Source organism: Lycorma delicatula, chromosome 6 (assembly GCF_047948215.1).
Source record: "Lycorma delicatula isolate Av1 chromosome 6, ASM4794821v1, whole genome shotgun sequence".
Lineage (NCBI taxonomy): Eukaryota > Metazoa > Arthropoda > Insecta > Hemiptera > Fulgoridae > Lycorma > Lycorma delicatula.
In genome coordinates this window covers 142,231,737-142,248,098 of record NC_134460.1, presented here as the reverse complement: position 1 = coordinate 142,248,098, position 16,362 = coordinate 142,231,737, and the positions used below count along the sequence as shown (strand labels likewise).

At 35.6% G+C, this 16,362-nt stretch overlaps 1 protein-coding gene across 1 annotated transcript in view; it reads left to right on the top strand.

Moving 5' to 3' along the window:
* LOC142327007 (uncharacterized) overlaps positions 1-16,362 on the top strand; it is a 157,423-nt gene that overhangs the window by 138,598 nt on the left and 2,463 nt on the right. Inside the window, exons 18-20 of the mRNA XM_075369756.1 lie at positions 3,445-3,513; positions 6,369-6,425; positions 8,277-8,382. Of these exons, the coding sequence (XP_075225871.1) occupies positions 3,445-3,513; positions 6,369-6,425; positions 8,277-8,382 (232 nt within the window). The remainder of the gene's footprint in view (positions 1-3,444; positions 3,514-6,368; positions 6,426-8,276; positions 8,383-16,362) is intronic.

Sequence of the window (16,362 nt, the reverse complement as noted above, 5' to 3'; positions counted from 1 at the left end):
GAGTTTGTGCAAAGCATCTGTCTTATAACATAAAATTTTATGTACTTTTCATTTTTAAAAATATAATTTAATAGGCGTACAAGGAAGTCATGTCCACATCAGATATTTTTCTAAAAGTAAATTAAAAGTATTTTAATTTTTCAAATGTCTAAATCTATTGTACTAAAAACAGCTATTTTTACTTTTTACAAAGCATAAAATGTTTCTGTTAAGTTTTTCTTTAAAAATAAAAAAATGATTTTTTTTTGTTTTTACAAAAATTGACTTTACTACATTGTTTTTTTCAAAAATAAATTACATACAACTTTGATAATAAAATTTACGTACTTCCTAGAAATTTAAGAAAGTTATGTAATTCAAACCTACCTAAAAACCATGATTTTCGTCACCTTACTTTTCTATTTTGTGTTTGATATCATGAAAACTGCAGGAGATTGGGATCTTTTGTATTCGGTTTTTTTAAATCAAAAAACTTAAGAAACAATCAGATTTACCCCTTATGAGATGCTTTAAAATTTTCAGTATCGCCTTATTTCACTGGGAGAACTGAAATCCGTACGATATTTTCCCCGTAACACGATAACAAAGCGTTTTCAAACATAAGTTTGTATAAACTTTTTTCCTTATTTCAATCTCTAGAATCAGTTCCAAAATTATCCCCTTTCTTCGTGAATCACTCTGTATAATATTTTTTACCATTTTTCATACAGAATTATTTTATGGAATTTTATAATATATATGTGAAAACAGCTTTCAAGTTTTTTTAACCGTCTCCCTGTTTGATAAATAATATTGTCTTTAATTCAAATAATTCTGTATTTTCGGCTTGAGGAAGATTATATTTACTGAACATTATTGTTTTATCATCATATACTGATATTTATTTTATTTACTGAACAGTTTTTATTGACGGTTGCAATAAATCGTTTAACTGTTTCATTAAAACCGGTGTGGAGTAGGTCCATATACAAATATACCACCCGAATACATAAACCTCTTTTTAGTAAAATCGAGTTACAATAAAATATAGTCACAAGGAATTCCTAAAAACCCATTTCAGGTCATTGTACTTTTTGTATCATTTCCAATTATGTCTTCTGAATAAAGTCGGACAATTTTCGGGCGACTGTCAAATACAATGACGTCAGATCACTTTAGGCTTTATTTTACTTTTTTTTTATTGAGTTTCTTTTATTAATTTTAAAGGCTATCTTCCTTTACTCATTTTCTTAATCGTCTACGTTATTTCAGTTTAAGCAATTATTCTGTTCTTATAATAATTTTTTGTACTTCTACGATCTGCTTAATCTCAACAATTCTCTACTCTATTATTCTATTCTCTTTAACTATTTTTATTTTTTTTAACCTCCGAAATCACCGTTAAGGTTGCTTCAGAGAATGAGACGAATGATAAGCAGCGTGTGAAAATTCCATACCTACCCGGGACCTCCGGATGTAAGGCAGAGACGCTACCACATGCGCCACGGAGGCCGGCTTTCTTTAACTATTATTACTCTATTACAACTATATTGTATTCTAGTGCCTCTATATTTAGTACTATTTTCTTTTAGATTACTTTATAAACCTTCTGTAGCCATTAACTTCGTTTAACAAAATTCTGTGATGAAAAGAGAATTACTTGTTCTTGTTTAGAAAAAGAAACTCAATAAGAAGACGCCAAAGCTAAATAATTAAGTCGACTATGAAAAATCGCTGTACTTATTAAGTGTTTTATTTATAAAAAACTGAGGTACTAAAATTCTTTCTAGTAGTGTAGCATAAAATAAGTTAGAAATGTCAAACACATTCAAAATGGAGATATATTTGTGTAAACGATTCAAAGGTTATAATTCAATTAGATTTGTACATGTTTTTGTGAATAATTAAGGTTATTTCTTATTATATTCAAATGTGTATTGAGTTAAGCTTAATCTCAATTTCAATATAACGATAATTTTTCAACCTCACACCAATATCACTACTGATAAGATGAACAATTTCGTAATGCATTCAAAGAATTCATTAATGCTGTTTTTATTATTTTTTTTAAACAAATATCACTCATTTTTCAAGTCTAAAAAGCTAACATCTTTTCTTAAGCTACGATGTTATTTATATATATATATATATATATATATATATATATATATATATAAAATAAGTCGTGACTAATTCATAATCAACGCCCAGCAAAAACTGAAGTTAAATTGATGAAAATTTGTGTACATGATTAATTTAAAATATGATGACGATGTAGATCATCATTACTTTCAGCGATATGTGTGTATATCACTGAACATTATTTAATAAATGCAATGATTATTATTTACGATTCAAACTTCAAAATTATTTTGGTTTTTAAAATGTAACAGCTACTCAGTCAACGCTGTAAATTTATAACGATGTTCTGCATCAATCAGTCATCATTACTTTCAGCGAAAGGGGGTGTTCTAGTTTTCTAATTTTTTATACTTTTGATAGGTAATTATTGACAGCTGATGTTATTTTATATATTTTGTACATAAGAAACGGGATTTCTCAGACATATCTTTCGTTAAATAATAAAAGGGCTTATCTCAAAAACGGGGCGTCCTTGGCCATTTTTAACGAGATTTTGAAAGACTTACCCACAAAGTTTGCTTAGCGATTACCCGGAACGATCAAGTCCAAGTCCCATGCGTCTAGCGGCCACCGTTCTCGAGATAATAGCGCGAGCGAGATTAGCCCCCACAGAATTGCAGGACCAAAATATTTTCATATAAAGTAATTTTTTAACAATAAACAGCAATCTTTACAAACAATATTTTCAATGTTAATGATTTTTTAATGCATATAATTAGGTATTGGAAATCTTCACATGTATTATCTAAACTCAATAAAAAGATATTAAATATGTTACACTTACATTGAATTAAAACAATTATTTCTGTTATCAGCTATAGAGAGGGAGAATTATTGTGAATCTCCGGCAGTTTTTTCTCCCACCTCTCATCCCTGCTACTACATATTATACTATACACTCATATATGCGTATATATATTCTCGCTCTATACCTTTTTCTCTTTCATGTATATACATATATATATATATATATGCTTAGCGTCTTGCGTTACGTTATAGATTTTGATTATGAGTCAGCGGTGTTTTTGGTGATTGGTTTTCAATTAACCATACGTCTCAGGAATGGTCGATCTGAGTCTGTTCCAGACAACATGTTTATCGGTACATCTATACTTACATTAGACTACGTTTGCAGCTACATTAGGCCTGGTAAGCCGGTAGCGGTAATTGCGTTTGCCTACGCACACACAAACACTCAGAAATTTTAGAATTTCTAAAATTATTTTATATTTTGTTTCTTGTAACCTTATGTATAGGATAAACGTATCTATGCAAAATTTACTTTACATCTAAAAATTGAAGAAAATTTGAATTCTTTTTTAGGTAGCTGCGGAAGGAATTACATCACCTACTTTCAAGCTTTTAACAGCAACTGAAGAATGGGAAGATGAAGTAATTTTTAAAATTTTTTTAGTAATTATTTTGCATGTAGATAAAATTTATATCAATGTATTAGAAATTTAATTTCTGTACAAAGATATCGCCGGAAGTCTGATATAATCTTTACAGATTATACTATTAGTTGTTTTATGAAGTCTAAATGGCTAAACGTTCTAGCGTAAAACAGCCAACTTCTTTTCTACTAAAATAATTTGCATGAAGTTATATTCTATCAAAATAGAAAGGGAAAATGTTGTTTCTCGTAACTATATAATCCCAATTCTGTTACATAATTACGGGGAAATAATGTTTTTCGAATGACTAATAAGCTTTGTCAGTCGACCAGTGAAAAACTCTAACATAGCCAGATTAAACTTACCCAAAACAATGAATAGCGTGTAGTGAATCTGTCATTGTATTACTTCTGCTATACGTTTATTTTAATTTTTACTACCCTTTAATAATTTTCATCAAGATACAATAAGTAGATTTAACGGTATTGTTTCAAAACAGACAGATCTAAAAAAATTAAAAGTATTTGCACATGATAATAATATAAAAATTTCTTTATTGCGACGTTAAAGATTCTTTCTTATTAAAAAAATCTCAGATTAAATTTAAAAGATACTATTCAATTAATTTTAGTTTTCTGTAATCTGTATTTTTATTTAATTATATTTAGTTTACGATATTTTAATTTTGATTAATATTTTTTCTGATAACAGTCAATGAACTCCATACATATAAAAATTTAAACGTTTTTTGTAGAAATGTAAGTTACATTTGTAACTTTTATTTAAAAAAATTATACTTTATATTTCAGTGTAACTTTTGAAGAGAGATTAAAAATAGTAAAAACAAATAAATAAACAGCTAAACTGTGCTATAGGTTGTTTTTAATTTTGCAAGACTTAATATCAAATAACGATTTATTTGAATACTTTGAAACATCATTACCGTAAAATTATTTTAATAACACATTATATCGTGCACTTCTGTTTTACTATTTCATTTTAATACAAATTAAATTTTATTCGGTTGAATAATGGTACGTCGGATACATTACATTCTTTTTTTGGATAAAGCAAAGCAAATAATCTACTTCCGCGTATTTGTTTGTTTAATAACGCTCAGATGTAGGCATAATAATTGTATTGATTTCAGAACTTGCATAATGTTTTTCGTTGTTGTGATAACTGAAGTTTATTAATGATGGAAGTTATAGAAGGAAAAATTTGTTAGAGAATTCAGGCTACAATAAAATAACCCTAATTAGACGCAGAGCAGCAGAAAAAAGCGAAAAGAATAATTATTAATTAATTAATTAGTCCATTTTAGTCGATTTAGGCTAAAATGTTTGCCCCAGGCAAAATGTTTATATGGCTATCGGCTAAATGTTTATATGTAAATGGAGAAGCCTACTTTTGGAAACTGCCAGATGTGGCCAGTGTCTACACGGCAGAACTCACTGCAATTCAGCAAGCTCTTCGCTACACTGAACATTATTGCGAAGAGAGAGTGCTAATATGTTCCGATTCTTTAAGTGCACTTGTCGCAATTCGGAACAAGAACATTAAGGATGTCCTAATTGCAAACATCCTGTCCATTTTATACGTTCTAAATCAACGAGGACAGCGATGTGTATTTGTATGGACTCCGGGACATGCTGATATTACAGGTAATGAAATCGCAGACGAAGCTGCCAGAAAGGCAGCAGTCTGCGATGATTTGGATGCATTTCCTGTAAGAGTGGCAGATTTTAAAAACCGTCTAACAAACATAGTAAAAAACAAGTGGAATGCTGAATGGAGGAGTTTAAATACAAAATTAAACTCAGTAAAAACTTCTCCTTATAAATGGAAAAGCGACTTTAAGTTGACTCGCCGTGAACAAGTAGCGGTGACCAGACTTAGAAGCATCTAATAGAAGAGTGTACCATATATGAGGACCTCAGAAAGAGGTTCCGTTTTAAAAAAAATGTTACTGCTGATCTGGATAATGGAAATGAAGAAAATATAGTTGCATTTTTACACGCCAGTGGACTTCTTAGAAGTCTGTAATAGTGGAAAATTTTAAAGCTGTGTTAAAGAATCTCTAAGAAGTGGTTTCATTTAAATGTGGAAGTCTCGAAGCGTGGCACGTGTAGTAACGGGAGGTAGCCCTCTTGCCTAGGCCGTTTTGGCTCACCTGCATTCAAGAGCAATGAGTCGGGGTGTGTCCGATGATGGCATGGGGGACCCTCAAGGGTGGATTGAGGGCGCGAGGCTATGAGTATGCGCGGTGCATACCTGTAGCCTGTTTATAAGAAGGATTCAACTGCCACAGCACCCTGGCGCGACTGATATACTGCTCAACGGCGGTTCTGGTCGCCCCGATGGTGCTTAAAAAAACTATAAACGAGACTCGTAGAAGAAAGAAACAAAGATATGGTATTAAATAAGTTGAATTTTTTAACTTCATGGTCTTTTGAGAACCTTATCTCAAATTTTAATGTCGGGGCCCTTTACACCCCGTAAGTGTTGTGTGTTGTACTTGTCTTTTGTGTAGTTTGTGCTTTTAAATAAAATGTAAGGGCCCTTTACACCCTTACATATGATGATCCAGATGGTGATACAAATTACTTTTAAACAATGTGACGAGGGCTAATGACCTTAGCAGTCGATGCCTATAAAAATTCAGTTAAAAAAAAAGCATCTTCGTTCAATAACGTGAATATGAATAAAGTGAAAAATATTTTATTTCTATAGATGACATAAAAAATAATTAAGATTTTTTTTTTATTAGTTTTTAGGGTGTATTGTGATAGAGTGAGTATTTTTAGTACAGTAATGTTATTTTTAACTTAAATTTTTTTATTTATATTTTAGATGTGGATTTACGTATATTACTACTTTCTAGATAAAATACTTGATTTAGGCGATACAGTGAGTATTAAACATTTAATATTTATTATAATTTCATATCTAATCAAATTCTTACAGGGTATATTTAAAGTAAAAAAGTTTATATTTTTTCCATTTAAGATCTAGGAATTTAACTAATTATTAGATTTCTAACAAAATTATAAATATATCACAAATCAATAAAATATCATACAATGATTTCAATTAATTCTAAAAAAAGATCTTATATAATTTTAGCATACAAGTTAAAATACGGAGGATACGATCCTCCAATTCTTTAATAGAGTGGACAGTTATACACTTGTACTGTGGTGGATACCAGATTGCATTGAAATTTTTTTGTGGTGTCCGTATCAGCATTTTATACTAGTTTACGTACTCATTTTGTTTCACGTCGTTGAAGTATTAAGTGAGAACGTGTCGTATCCGTAACCATGCACCGAATCCGACTTCATATACATATATATTTATATACATATATTTCATATACATATATACTTTTTTTTAAAAATTTAAATATATTGATTTATTATTAATTATTAACCTCTGTAAGATATTTTTGAATTAATATGTTAAGTACAAATAACATATGATTTTCACTAATAACTTCTGATTTTTATTTATTTTTTATTTTTTGGTGACATCACCACAATAAGCTCGAAGCCTGGGCGTGGGATATGGAAATGTAGCGTATGAAAAATTCCAGGCATAATCGGGATTCGAACCCAGGACCTCCGGGTGAAAGGCCGAGACGCTACCCCTCGCGTATTTTGTTTGTTTCATATATTTTTTTTATTGTTATTGAATCATTCATTTATTCATTGTAAAACTTTTTTTACAATTAAAGGATAATGATTAATAATAAATCAAATATCTAAATTTAAAAAAAAGGTAAAAAATTTATGTATATGAAGTAGAATTCAAACCAATCTGTCTTCTCCTTGTAAGATCCAAATACTTCATTAATTAAAATTTTATTTGGCTGTGTCTGGAACCAATGAAAATAAATACGACTTATGAAATATCACAGAAAATCTCTCAATGAGAGCTTATTACTGCAGTTAAGAAAATTTCCTAAATTCAATTTTTTGGAATTTGAGCTTTTTTGGACACTTTTGGTCCAGTCATTGCAATCAAAATGGGAGGTGCGCAACTAATGTTGTAACAGTCCTAAAACTTAAATTCCAGCATTCTACGGCTAATCGTTTTTGAATTATGCGATGTACAGACGTCACGCAGAAAATATTCAAAATAATTCCTTTACTTCGTACAAGGAAGTAAAAATCATATGATGTTTTGTCGGGCAATATGTTCAATCATGTAACCATGTTTTTTTTCTTTTTGCTGTTATTTGTTGGTGTTGCTTCTTCTTACTTATTGTTTATAAACATTTAAGAAAAAAAATCATATGATTTTTTGTCGGTCGTATGTTCGATCATGTAAGCATGTTCTCAGCTAAGGGGGGGGGGATGCACACAGACAGACACACATATAAATGCCCTTTAGTAGCGTAGGAACATTCTAAACAATCTGATGTGTACATTACATGACTTCTTTTTATGCCTATTAGATTACATATACACATTTTTAAATAATGAAAAGTACATAAAATTTTAACAAGATTCTAGATTATAATTTTTAATTAATATTAAATAATCAGGTATTTCACCAAATCAGATGTGTGACTCGTAACTGAAATACTAGTCCATAGTTGCCGATAACGCCGAAATGATTAACTGATTCTCTTTATTTCAATTAAAAATTACAATTAATCTATCATAGAGGATCTGTATAAATATAATATATTACTTATATATTCAAGTAATCTTTTAATTATTATTAGGTATTACATTTATTTCATGTTTATTCCAGATTTTTATGGTACTACGGAAAAAAAACTCGCAGATTACATTCCTTCACCTTTACCATCATACAATGGTGATAGTTGTTAGTTGGATTTCTACTGCTTACATTGGGCGTAAATAAAGATTCATTATGTATTTCCTATATTTTATTTAGTTGTATTACAAATTTCATTTAATTAATGTGTAGATTTAGATGTGATCTAAATGTTGTAAAAAACAGTAATTAAGAAGAAAAAAGTAATTAAAGATTTTCTTATCTATTCTGAAAGTAGAGAAAATATAGTAAAATGTTTAGTGCATGAATTAATAAACATAAATATTTCTTCAAGAATGAATTATAAATGAAATTAATTCTATCCAGACGGTTATAAATGTTTATAATTTTAAACGTTTAATCTTTTTTCAAACAATTTTATGACATTCAAAATTCTGGTTAAATATTTTAATTACATTAAGTTTAAGTCAGAAGTTTAAATATTAAATAAAGTTGTTAAGATAAAGATACTGTGGTTGAAAAAGTTACAAAGAATACTGAATTGCAAAAAAATACGTATTCAGTGGAGCAGAAGGAGACAAGATACTTACATTTTGTACAACCTCATTTGAAATAGTGGGTTTTATTTTAGTACTAATTCTATTTAACAACATTTCTCATTAGGTGATGATATCTGAAATTCTTATTTTTTACCATAAAAATTAAACTTATTTATTAACAATGAGTTCATTTAGTCTTTCGTAAGATTTGAATTTTTTATACGGAAATACTTTGTGATAATTTTTATATACATGACCTTAAACAATATGTCTTGGGAAAAAAAATTAAACGTTTACTTTACTGGAAAAAAATAGTCGAAAAGGAAAGAAAAAGAGGTAGAAAAGCATAAATAAGAAGAAGAAGGAAGGCAGAAGGAAGAAAATTAGAATTTAACAATAAAAAGATAATAAATTAATTCGGTTTCTTTTTGTAACGTTGTTCGGAAGAATTATACCCAACCAAATTGTTCTCCATATTGGTATATATTCTTCTTCCCATTAGAAAGATCAGTTAATGAAACTAGAAACTTATTTTAGTCAGAGTGATTCACGAAAAATGTAACAAACTTTCAGGAAATGTTCCAATGGTGAAAATAAAGAACGTTCATATAAACATAGGTTAGAAAACTGTAATTTCTGAGACCCAAATTAAAAGGTAAAGTTTGAAAATTTATATAAAATCTAACATGAAAAATTGAAAAAAATATGTACTAAAACTGTATTTTATTTGGAGAAATCTTGGGTAAAAGATAAAAATTTTTTTTTTCTTCGGTGGTCGGGAAATCTCTACCACACACCGTTTACCCACAAAGACGATAGTGTCGGGCTCTCACTGACTAAAAAAACTTCTCATTTTATTATAGATGTGAAGGAATCTCATTTACGGACGCCTAAGCAGTGTCGGGCTTGCTAAGAGGTGCTGCAAGATGTTATGAGTACGCGTCTGCATGCCTGCGCACTACCGACTAAACCTCCAACCCTGGCTATCCATCCTTTCTGGTACCGGTAGTGTAGCATTTCTGCAGAAAGGGAATGTAACGCCTACTCACACATTCATACGCTACAATGCAGTGCTGCACATAAAAATGTACCATATACATCAAACACTTGTGACCAATCAGCATGCAGAATACATTACAAAAAATATTTAGCTTATGTTATAATTATATACTACACAAATCCATATATATATATATATAACATATAATACGCAAAATAATACATAAAAAACAAAATACAAGAACAAAAACATAGGAAACTATAAACATAATACATTTTCACCCCTGCTTCCCGGAGCTGGATACGGATTAAAGCATAACGCAGTTCCGGGAAGTGCCTTCGTCTCTAACCACGAGGGCAGGCAGCCCGGCTATGCCGTTCCCAGCCACGCCACCTCCGCAACCGGGTCTAGGTCTTTTGTGCCTGCCTCTAACATAAATAACCCCGAGGGGAACCCCTGATAGCTCAGGGGCTTGAGAGTCCCCGACCTTCATCGCCACTGTCCACCCGTGTATCACGTTTCCACGGACAGACGACGACTCCAGGCGAGGCTGGATAAGGGGAGTTGTCCTTATCCGTCCTTCTCTGGCTGTACAGGTAACTCCTAAAGGCCCTGTCAAGAACTGAGTGAGCCAGAAGTTGATCTCACCAAACCTCCTTCCGACCCAGACTGCTCTTGGTGCAATACTCCTATGTCCACCTGCTCTTGGTGAACACATTACATCTGTGTTGCCATTCGCACATTAAAACAGCCTGTGCTTCCTCTCTTGATACGCCGTTATGTCTTAGAGCACTTTGTTTGGCTAGTTGCTGCACAGGTGGAATTCCCGCCACAACCACTACTGCCTTCGCTAATACAGAGCGTATGCCGAGATGGTCTTGGGAGCAATAAGCCTCTGCACCACCTGGAGTATTCGACTGTTGCGCTCCACTTCTAAGTCTCTGTCCAACACAGAAACCCTGTATAATAACAGCGAGTTCATTACATGAACATATAATCTTCTTTTGGATGCCCTGGGCATCCATTGCCCAGGGCATCCTATACGTATTGCTTTGGGTTCCAGCACTCGTCGCCCCGTCATACTGATATATGTCGTTTTTTCCTGCGATAACCAAGACCTCTTTCTAGCATCCACTCTCCAACAGTAGCTATTGCAGTATTAACCGCCTCAGAAACTGCTCCCTCCTTCTTTACTACCACGGCGAGAGCGAGGTCGTCTGCATAAAAAGCTGGGGTTACGCCGCCTGGATAACGCACCTTCAGAACTTTATCATACACCATGTTCCACAGCAGGGGACCCAGGGCTGACCCCTGGGGTACCCCGCATGTGGAACGAAACCACAGATTCGAACCTCCAAGTCTATAGATAAGGTTCCTTTGATGTACGTAGCTTTGGACCATTCTTCTCATGTAGCAATCTATGCCTTACTCCCCCAGCGTCAGGAAAATTGACTCCTAGCTGAGGGAGTTAAAGGCATTTCTTACATCCAGGAGGATCACAACTAGTATCTTCCTGGTCCTCCAGGTGCCGGCTGCTGCGTTATCCACTATCCGTACGATCTCCTTGAACGCGCCGTTCGTGGACCTCCCCGCTCTGAAGCCATATTGCCCTTCATGAAGTCCTCCTCTGGCCAGTATCGCCTCTTTTAGACGGCTCTCCATCATCCTCTCGAGTAATTTACAGATGTTGATAATTACTTTTTTTATCAAAACGAGCCTCGCTCGCTTCCATTGTTCCGGAATGTTTCCTTGTTTCAGTAGACCGTTCATCATCCTGATCGTCTCTAATAGTGCCTCGTCTACCAAAATAGTCACAATTTCTACCGGGAACCCATCCGAGCCCAGGCTGTTATGTAACTTCATTCTCCTGCCCGCCCGGATATGCTCTTTACTACGTATAGTACGGAATGGCGGGATATTCTCCACATCTATCTCCTCTCTGGGGGGTTCCTCCGGTCCGGAAACAGCGCCCTTACTGTTGTTCTGACTTGCGCCACACTTAATGCCGGCAAAGATTTACATAGTTTCCCAACCAATAGTTGATAGCCACGACCCCAAGGACCGTTGTCGATATCAAGACATACATAACTCCTTCCACGATTTCCTCTTCGCCTGCTTAATTGCTGCTTTCAAGGTGACACGAGACGCCGTGTACGCTGAGCGGGTACGTTCCATCAGTACAGGATCACTTCCTCGATTAGCCCTTTGGTTAAGCCCTCTTCTTAGCCTATCCTTGTTTGTGCAGCCGCCCAATCTTCTCAAAGCACCAGTACACGTGCACCAGTACAATGTACAATGCTGTCTTCGTTAGCAAACGCCAAATCGAACGGCGAACGCGAATCCCTCTGTACAAACGTGTCACCTTTTCCGTTAAAACATATCAGCCCCAAAGTGCTCGCCCATTCATTTAAGTATCGTTCTCGTAGTGTAGAAATGCGACCAACAAGATCAGGAGACTTAGCGTTGAAATCTCCCGCTACTAGGACCCTTCTACTTCTGTTTCTATTTACCTTATGGTAAAGGTCTTCCAAAAAATCAACGAAGTCATCAATGTTTGTACTGGGCAAATGGTAACGACTATACACCACCATCTCGCGTAGGTCAGCCCACACATATCCTCGTCACGCATCATTTGCTACTACCAGCGTAGTATTCACTGGGAACTCTATTGCCGCCTTGCCCGTGAGGTCTACCAACCATCGGGGCCCCACCACCACCGCCATGTTTGGTTCAACCACAAGTATTATGTCGACGTTCTCTCTGTGCTACTTCGTAACAGAGGTCCATAGCCCGCCGGCTCTTGTTCGCATTCTGCTCCTGTGAAGAAAAGTTCACCCGTCTCCTCCTGTGTTTCGGTCTCCTTCATTTGCCTCAGGAGATCAGTGTAAGTCTTACCAGTCGCTTTCACTACCACAGTTCTACTTTCCTCGACCGCCGGAGTAGATCTCTCAACTCTCAGTGATCTAGTTGTTTGTATTATTTCGTTCTAAGGGGCGGTAAAGATTCTCATCGAGTCCTTCCGTCGTCTGCCTGAATATGCCACCAACTTCTCTCTCATACGACAAAGTCTACCTTCTGGTATGATAAAAGTCAGTTTCTGGGATTCATTTAAAATCGCTAATCCCCAGCAGTATCGCAGCGAGTGTCTTCTGCTCTCCCTCCGCCAACGCGTAGTGTACTGTATAATGCGTCTTGCTCACAGCTGGCGCATTATAAATAAATTCTTTTACCATTCCGTGTAACATCTCTGAGCTTAATGGCATGCTTTCGCAGCACTTCCGTTACATCACCGGTTTGTAGTACTGATCGTCCCTCAGTTTGTCGCCCCGATAGATTGTACAACTGCGCCACGTCACCTTCCGTTTCCGCCACATTTCTAATGTACCTCAGGTTCTTTAACGTCTCCGCTAGCCAACGTCTGGTCACCAGTCGCGCGAGTTCTTCGTCATCAATATCTTCCTTTATGATTTTGGTCATGTCTCTGCCCCAGATTTGCTCAGTCTGAGTTGCCTGTGTTACGCTAACTAAAGGAGGCGACATTTCCTTAAGCGCCTGCAGTTCTTTAAATATTCTAGTAAGCTCCTTTTCGTGATCGATTGTATGCTTCTATAGTCCATCACCTAAGTGTTGCTTCAACGTAAATAATCACTCCAAGTTGATTCACCAGGTCATCCATGCTCTCCGGATTTATGTCCTCTTCCTCAGACGACGACGGTCGGATCCTCTTTTTTGCAGACTTAGCTTCTGTCTTCTTCACCATGATCAACGGCTTAGAAGTGCCTGGATCCTCCATTTCTTCTAATTTTACGGAACTACGCCTCTCCATAACACGTATCTTCAAATAATAATCAGAATAAATAATCTAAAAAATAATCAGGTTTGAGCACTTTGTTCCGCGTAAGTAGACTTCCCAAAAGAATATTTTGTGGTGTCCATTTTGAGGATTTTTTTAGGGGGGGGTCCGAAAATGTATCCTTCAAAATCTGGGGTCGCATTTAAGTATGAGGGTAGTAGTGAGGGGGTCGAGGGAGTCGGGATAAGTGGAGATCCAAAAGGGTTTGACCAAATTCGGAAGGATTGCAGGGAAATATGACTTTAAAATTCTCCCTTATAACCATACTAGCTAGCACTTGGAATATTTCAGTCTACTCACCAGTATAAATTGCGAAACTTTTTCTAAGTCCTTGCTTGTCTCTACATTAATGATGTCACCGTCTTGTTCGATGTTGTCAATCAACTTAGAATATTCCTGCTATTAAATAGGTTATATTGTACCTATTATCCTATAGTTAACATGTAAAAAAACAGCACTTTACAAAAATCTAAATAACTGGTCCGTCCGTCGTCCGATTTACACCAAAGTTTGTAGACATGTCCAGTATATGTCCACAACAATTTACAAATGTCTAAATCAATTAAATCAACAAAATCCTGTCCAAAAAACCCTTCAGCGTGGAGCTAAAATTTCGTCAACCGTACAGCTCGGAATCCTCAACTCGACTAAAAAATATAATAATATTAAATCAGTAATACAAAACATTACACCTGAATTGCTATGTATATAATTAGTGTACGACCAAAAGCGAAACACAACACAAGAATTACATACATAAACAGCAGTACACAACAAATAAAGAAAAACTCAAAATAAAATATCATAAAACATACAGCTCAACATGTATCACGACACAAGAAAATTCTGAATCAATTTGTATCATTAACAAACTAGTCTAATTACCTATTTCACAATGGGCACATGTCTAGTACAGACTTACCGCCTGTGGTTACTGTTAAGACACACAGGCGGAGTGCTCGCGGCCTCATCACGTTCAGGTGACTCCCACATGTTCGAGGGGCCCTTTAGATACTCAGCCGGGAGCCTGACCACCGGCGCGTCCTCCAGCATCTCGTGTTCCACGGAACTCTTCCCATCTTCTTAGGTCTTCCATAACCGCTCTAGTGTAATTAATAGTCGCTCTCCATGCTGTGTTTCAGTCATCCGCTTGGTCCAGGTTAAACCTATGTAAGTAGACCCTGATCCCAGCGTGACCTGCCAGAAAAAGTGTTAAATGGTAATCAAGCGAGCCATGGGGGGCTTGTCAAGCCTACACTAACGCTTGACAAAATAAAACTTCTCCTTGGAAACACGCAAGATCGGACCCGCCAAAAGCATAACACAGTCTCTGGTTGATTTTGCAGGATCGATTGTCAGAAGGGGACATCCCAACCCCGTAGGGGGAAGACAGGTGTGTTCCCCCTACAAGGTAACATCATCTTGTGATGTTACCGGTCGCCACACCGCCGCCTCAGTTCTAAGCCCTGAGGGGCTGTGTCGGAGGCGGTCTTTTAGACCCTCTAACTGATTACATCTCACGTCATCAGACAGGCCTCGGTCGGGATGCCACTGATGTAAATGGCTCGGCAGGTCAGACGGAGACAGCGAAACGGTGAAATTCTACGAAGGGTTCAACGAAGAAACGCTTATCCACAACCGGACGCAGACGAACGCACCCTACTCACGCAGGCTGTTCCCCTATCCTATCCTTCTGTCCTGTAATAATGACTCTCATTATCTCAGAAAAGCGTTTCACTTTTCGAGTGAGGCAAGCATAACACTAAAAATATTGTTAATTTCTAGAGGGCCCGTCACTACTATACATCGCACTCTTAAATCCGTCCAACTATCGCGCACCAAAATCACTTGCTTGACATCATCAAAGATGAAAGAGTAAGGACAAAAATTGTCCTCGTTGCTTCCAAGCGCAAACAAGTACGACCTGAAGCAGCCATGACCCGAGAGGAACTGGGTTAAAAATAATTATTTCCCCAACCCCCTACCTACCCACGGCGTGACAAGATCAATTTACCAGAAAATCCATCTACCATTCGCTGATGTCACCCACTGGTCTGCCACCGATTCTGATTAATGTCAAAACAAGGTCATATCATTACCATAGTAGCATTCGTCCCTGACTCTGGCCAACACGTCCATCAGTGGTGTACCACCAATAACGAACGCCGTCTCCAACGAAATAGTCCTCCATCCCAAGCAGATCTCAGAGATATCTTTCTCTGAATCCGCTGTAGGGGTAGCCTAGCACGAGCAGTTGTCAGAGCACTTATCCAAGTAGGAGTCCCGTATAGCATTACCGAGTTCATTACGTTCGGGGAAAAACATGCCGTTTAACAAAAGACAAAAAATTTGGGTTGAAAAAGATACTATTTTATGTCTGGCGTAAAATAACTTTGTTAAAAGAGTAATAAACACTTCAAAAGTTTTAAATAAAACTTGTAGAAAATTTTGTTCTGAATAAAATGATTGAATAAAGTCCACAAATACTATATACAAAGTTATGAATTTCGATGTTTATTAAAAATAGAGAATGTATCAAAATGTGGGGGATTTTAACTAGATATTAAACGAAACAAAATTCTTCCAATCTTTTGGCTTTTACCCATATTTATTGTAAAATATTAAACATGCATTTTGGACAAATTTAATATAAAACCGCAACGTATATTTCACTTAATTTTGATCCCAAGAATTAAAGCCTGGATT